The sequence below is a fragment of the Melampsora larici-populina genome (assembly GCF_000204055.1).
Source record: "Melampsora larici-populina 98AG31 unplaced genomic scaffold MELLAscaffold_60, whole genome shotgun sequence".
In the NCBI taxonomy this organism is placed as follows: Eukaryota; Fungi; Basidiomycota; class Pucciniomycetes; order Pucciniales; family Melampsoraceae; genus Melampsora; species Melampsora laricis-populina.
The window spans coordinates 2,366-8,607 of NW_006768824.1; the positions used below are offsets into that span (position 1 = coordinate 2,366).

At 42.3% G+C, this 6,242-nt stretch overlaps 1 protein-coding gene across 1 annotated transcript; it reads right to left on the reverse strand.

Moving 5' to 3' along the window:
- Positions 1-2,606: 2,606 nt before the first annotated feature.
- Positions 2,607-3,191, reverse strand: MELLADRAFT_67905 (uncharacterized protein; the record flags this gene model as incomplete). The annotated part of the gene is made up of 3 exons (XM_007416451.1): positions 2,607-2,889; positions 2,949-3,130; positions 3,168-3,191. The coding sequence occupies 3 exons, from the start codon at positions 3,189-3,191 to the stop codon at positions 2,607-2,609; spliced, it is 489 nt and encodes a 162-aa protein (XP_007416513.1).
- Between the last annotated feature and the right edge of the window lie 3,051 nt (positions 3,192-6,242).

Below are 6,242 nucleotides of genomic sequence, written 5' to 3' on the forward strand. Positions count from 1 at the left end.
TAAAGGATAACGGAGTCCCCAGGACGGCAGTCAGCGCGAAATAATAGCGGCCTGGAGCCTTAGTGAGATTGACGTCAAGAATTATATCCCTCGCCTTGGCCCCGATATTACCGTTTCCTTCAACAATTGCTGCAACATCATTCACAGTAGGACGGTTGTATCGTCGGTGGTCGTGTCCTGGGGCCGAGAGAGTCTTGATTCGGAGAGTGCGAGTGTCGCGAGCATGGCACAATTGAGCAGCTGAGCGGAAAACCTGGGCATAGGGATTGTGCAAATTCATAAATTGCTGAAAGAGGTATAGGATATTGGGGTCTAGATCGTTTTGACTGCGATGGATCCAATATAAAGTCTCGTCCGGTCCTCCACCACCGTAGATGAATATCTGGGCAAAACCGGGTATGTCTTCAGGTGTTGGCATGAGGGAACCAATGTTGTGGGAAAGTTGGCCTGAGATCCTGAATGTGTAAGTGCCCAGCTGTCCTGCCACAGATTTGTCAACATTTGCCCCAAGAGAGGTGAACAATAAAGCATTGTTATATTTTTGAATCTTGGATCTAAACAAAACGGAGGCTGAAATCAAAGTCAGATAGGTCATACTGAGTGAGAAACAAATCATCCTTACTATCGTCTGTACCAGTCAGGAGAGCGCGATAGAAATCGGGTACTGGCTGTCCTACATCTTGGGCAAAGTACTTGAGCGGTAACTCAATCGAGCCTTGCTGGCAACAGTTTGAGTACTTTGCACGTATCAACTTGGCGTCCTTGACACTCCGTTCCAATCTCCATCGGTACGCTCCACAGCCATTGCACTGGTCGTCCGGTCGTCCAATGCTATGCGGAATCTCATTGCATAGTCTGTTGAGGAGGCTTTCTTCAGAAGCAAACGCTTGACTTCTAACAGCAGGACCCTTTGGATGCCGCCTTTCAACCATCTCAATGCAATCGATACCAGTTTTTGATAATGAATCAAGGTAAAATGTATGAATATTAGACGGTGTATAAGTGGGGATAAGGTTATGATGGATAAGAGGTGTAACAAATGATTAAGAAGTGAGCAATATGAATATTTGATAAAGAATCAAGTGTCAGCGATAGTACTCAGTATCATTCATCAGACTGGATGACTTCAAAGACAAAAGAATCTATTTATCATAGTAACTCACGTATCATTATGAACTCGCAAAACAAATACAAACTTCAAGCTTGATAATATGATCGCGCACTGTTGCTTGTATATGAAGATTCGAATAAACAGTTGACTTAGTGGGTGACTGACATTGGCAACGGAAGCCGGAGGCATATTCACGCCATGGAGTTGAAGTAAAATATTGATACACTTGAGAAGTCGAGATATCAAAAATAGTTTGAGTGTAATGACCGTTGGTTTGACATTCTTATCAGGCAAGCAGAACCCCTTCACAGACGGTGGAGGAGTGATCCTGAGGTGAGATATGACACGGACTATTGAAGTATTGACGTAGACATTGGTATGAAAGCTGATGCAAATGAATAAGTGAAATTTGAAAGGCGGTCCTAATTCAAACTCGGGCATTGAGGTTTGACTGATGTGTCGAGATACTCTGATAACGGATAAGAGCTGCTGGAGACAGCTTAGAATATACGTGTCGTGCTTATGAAATGACATCCTTGAAGTGACGTGACTCTTAGGTGACAGGTTTTCAGATGTCGAAATGACTATTGCCAGACAGGACAGACGTGATGGTTGATCCTGTTTGCCATTAGCTGGTCGTTAATCCCACAAAAGACTTCGAGGATAGTGTGGTGCGTGTGGGAGTGTAAAATCGAGCATGTGGTACTCGCTTTTGGAAGGCAAGGAGTGTAGTGCTACGATTTGTATGCATTGAGGATATATTACTGTGATACAGCAATATGCGTTGGGGTAGTGAGTCACCGGTATCTGTTCAAAGTTATGGGTATTGCTTATCCGGTCAGCGGTATATGGCTTTATACACAATTGGATACTTTTTCGTTGCATTACTGTTATGAAATGTCACCAGCCACAATGTGGTCAAAGGCCTTTCACAGTATTTGACATGCCCTGCAATCGATAAGGGCATGTGTATTCATTGGTCCATCTTGTCACACAATAGGATTAATTATAATTTGATAATTTGATCCCATTTTGGTCTACTGGAATGTGAGGTTCTTGGAACTCACTTATTGTAAAGTAGAGGACTGTTTATTTAATCATGTTGTATTTGTCTGTTCTTCGATTACACTTATTCTCGATTGGACGTGTGTCTGACCCATATGAGTTTTCGGCACGTTCCACAGTAACCAAGCACCGTGTGAAGCACTCCATACTGAAACTGAGTGGAAGGCTGGTGTGAGAAGAAGAGGTGGAGGACCGTTGATCAATTATCGGCAGTGAAATGACAGTTAAGATTGTTTTGCAGCCTACGTAAGCCTATATGTACATTCAGTGGCGCATGACAGAGCATAGTGAAATATTGTGGTATGTAGACATTTATTTTGTGATAGCAGATGGAGCAGAGGCTCTTGTAAGGGAATAAAATGAAATGAGTAATAGTTCGGTAGTACTTAAACATTTAGGCTATTAAACATGGATACATGTATCAAATACATTAATCATTGGATATGTCTAGGGTTTTGCCCCTTGTGGCACGCTTCTTGGGAGTAGCCCGGGCACGCTTCTTAGGGGGAGAAGTTGTGGCTGCTTTGGAAGCGGGCAGATAAGAGGACGAATTGAAATCAGAAGGAGGGAAAGGGAGGCTGGACATGCAGTTCGACCCTGGATACGATTCCATTATTGGTGTTTTGAAAGCAGATTTGAGCCCTTGATTGAGAACGTAGTTTCCTGATGATGAAAAGCTTGTATTGACCTCTGAGGGGGAATTGGGATTGTACCTAAATGCATCAGGAACATTAATGATGGAACAAAATGGATACTGATATCAAACACGTACTTTGGGGGCTTGGTTTGTCCGTTGGAACTACCTGACGTAGAAGCGTTATCGATGTAATGATGGGAGATGCCCTTGTCATCTTTGTCAGAGTCAGGAACAACATTTTCGTTTCTCTTGCTGAATGTGTTACTGGTGAGTCCTTTTGGAACTGAGTAACGTGGCTTGAACGGTTCCTTTCCCTGCTGTGAGCCATTCGTCAATGATATCTTGTTGACCTACATGCAAAGGATGTGAGAATGACATATATGATTGGTAACATAAGTGAGGTTTTGAACTTACAATAACTACCCAGTTCAATGAAGTCTTGTTGAAGTCGTGAATGAAACCATGAAATATCACTTCACGACCTGCCTTTAGGATCTTCCGTATGCCGGCAAAATGTGGGAAAGGGCGGATGCGATATTCAAAGCGGAAAGCTGTAGCTTTCTCCTTTGGAAGCAATGGGTATGTGAGGTATCAGCACAAATCTGTACATAGATGAATGAACACGTACAACAGGTGTTAAGATAATATCTTATCAGGAAGCTTAAGTTAAGATATTATCTTGGTAGGTAGCCAAAGATCATTTCCGCTTTTGGAAATTTGAATACATCTTAGAAGGTTGTATGGTTTGGGTAAGAAGAAATGGTGTGCTGTGCAGTATTAGTGTAGGAAGTTGACCAGAGGGGTTAAGCGCTGAATTAGGAAGTGTACCAAGGGGCTGAACTGTAAACGGATTCAAGGGATGGAAAATTTTCTTTCTGGGTTACCTTCTCACTCTCTGAAAAGTTGTTCTTCCCCCTCTTCTGATTCTTTTCTCGTCGAAAAGAATCAGTAAGTCCTTTCTCCTAAATATCTATCAAAGTGTTTTTCAGTTACAATTCTTTCTTTTACTAACATCGTATCATCTCTCTCAGATTGTTTAATTCATTTTTATCTTATTAACTTTCTTACGCGTGCTTCACGATATCTTTTGAGCTCGCAGGTAGTTAAAAGTTTCTCTTAATTTTTATCTTTGATCTTTGTTAATTTCTCTTTCATACTTTTCTATCGTGCGTTTTATGACTGTCTAGGTTAGTGTCTTGTATCTCTTAGACCTGCTGTCCGCCGTAGTCTTACGAAGATACCTGTGCCCTCAGGTAAGCTCGTCGAAAAGAATCAATTGTTTAATTCATTTTTATCTTATTAACTTTCTTACACGTGCTTCACGATATCTTTCAAGCTCGCAGGTTAGTGTCTTGTATCTCTTAGACCTGCTGTCCGCCGTAGTCTTACAAAGATACCTGTGCCCTCAGGTTATCACTCTTTTACTACAGGCGAAGATAGTAGCAGATAAACTTGACTCACTTTCCTTGAGAGTCACAAGACCACTTTCTCACTGAGAAATTATAACAGGGTGATAGTCTCCATGCTGAAGGGTAATGATGGATGTGATCTTGTCCTCGTCCGTGGCCTTTGGCTTCAAGTTTTGCATGCATTCTTCTTTGATGTTATCAACTCCAACAATTACACCGCATGCACTTACAGCAACAGTATCTTCAAGTGGGAATTGCATATCAGAAGCTAACATGACCGGGGCTTGATGAGTAGCTTCAAAATAAAATAGGTCTGATGTGGTGTACTTGGTATTGGATGGAAAAAAACTACCACGCAAAAAGTAGATTTTACCTTCATCTAGGATGAAGTCGGATGAACTGAATCCTGTAGCTCGGATTTCATACAGCCTCTTTTTGTCGCGGTCGGCTCCTGAGCAGCTGATTGATACAACATATGTTCGGGCTTTGGAATCCCATTGTTGCTCTAGGGATATCTAAATGTTATTAGGGGTGAGATTGATGAATAATTAACACTATTAACTTTGGTATAGAGTAATTGAAATACCTTTTCTTCTATTTCAAAGTTACCCGTCATGTAGATGCCATGACCTGTGGGTACGTCGGTTTCGCCTGATTTCCTACACAGTTGTGATAGAGATATTCATATGATTCATATGATTTCATATGAAAGGCATCAGTACACAGTAATTGACTACCTTGTAAGATGACATTGTGAGAAAGACAAACATTTAGTCGATATGTAATTCAAACAAAGACAATGCTTCAACGCTTCAAGATTTGATTGGTGAGCTGAAATGGAGCCAGCGGAAGGGATGGTGTGAAGACTACTGCCCTGTTCTTGGTGCGTGAAGTGCCTGTATTTATATGTCGCCAGTGGGTAGATCGAGTGTGGTTGGAGGATAGTTTGTGAGAGGCTAATCCCATGGTTCGCGTTGCTGTGGTCATCCTCCGTTCATGGATGGGGCAAGACCTACGGAGTGTAGCGGAATTGGTTTGATATTGACATCTGTTGACAATTGCTGAGGTCGGTTGATTGGGGTGGCTTTGATTCTTGTAGAGTCCTAAATGACGCAGGTCATGATGCAAGGGTAGGTCAGAGTTCAGTCAGTCATGCTTTTGATTAGAGACAAACAGAGTACCCATCTTGTTGGCGGTATTCAGTGTTCGGATTCGCATTGACATGTCAAAGTATGACAGGTGTCACCGCGTGCAACAGATGACATGAGGCTGATGAATTTGATTCCAGCCGGTTTAAGGTCTACAACGGGGATTGAGATGGGGCTTGATGTCGTATTGATGGCGACTATAGACTGTCAAGTGAAGATAAGGGAGACTTGCTCGCAAGTATGTACGGACTTTGGGTAGGACGGCGTGTTTGAAGGGGTTTTGTGTTATACACGGTACGTCTTATTGGTTACGTAGTTTTTGATGACAGTCTGAAGTTTCCTTTGTCGATCATTGACATCCATATGGGACACGGTATCCTACCACAATAGCAATTCGAGTGGTGAGTAGGAGTCATTTGGTAGCAATTTGACAATGGTGGGTACTGCTGGAAGTGCTGTCGTGAGTGAAACGGATTTTTATGCCATCAGGTATTGGCACCTTGACGGGATTAAGCGAGGAAGCCTTCCTTCCTTTAACTTGAATGATTTTCTTTCAATTCATCTTATACTGTTATGCTGAAGGTATAAAATCAGCAAGATTCCACTGTTACAGATGACAAGTACAATGTATTTGCTTCAATGCCTTCTCCTGACAATGGTGTTAGTCATGAGATGGAGGGCTGCATGTCTGGGAAGTTCCCGTTGATTGGTGGCTTGCTGCGTTCATGGTGGAAGGTAAGTTTCCCTTTCATTCTCTTTACCAATACTATGATTTCTCACTACTTTGTGTGATTTAGGACAACTCAGGTGCCTTTCCTGCTCTTGCAGAGATGGCTCAGGATTTCCTGTGCTGTTCTGCAACCACTTGTTTG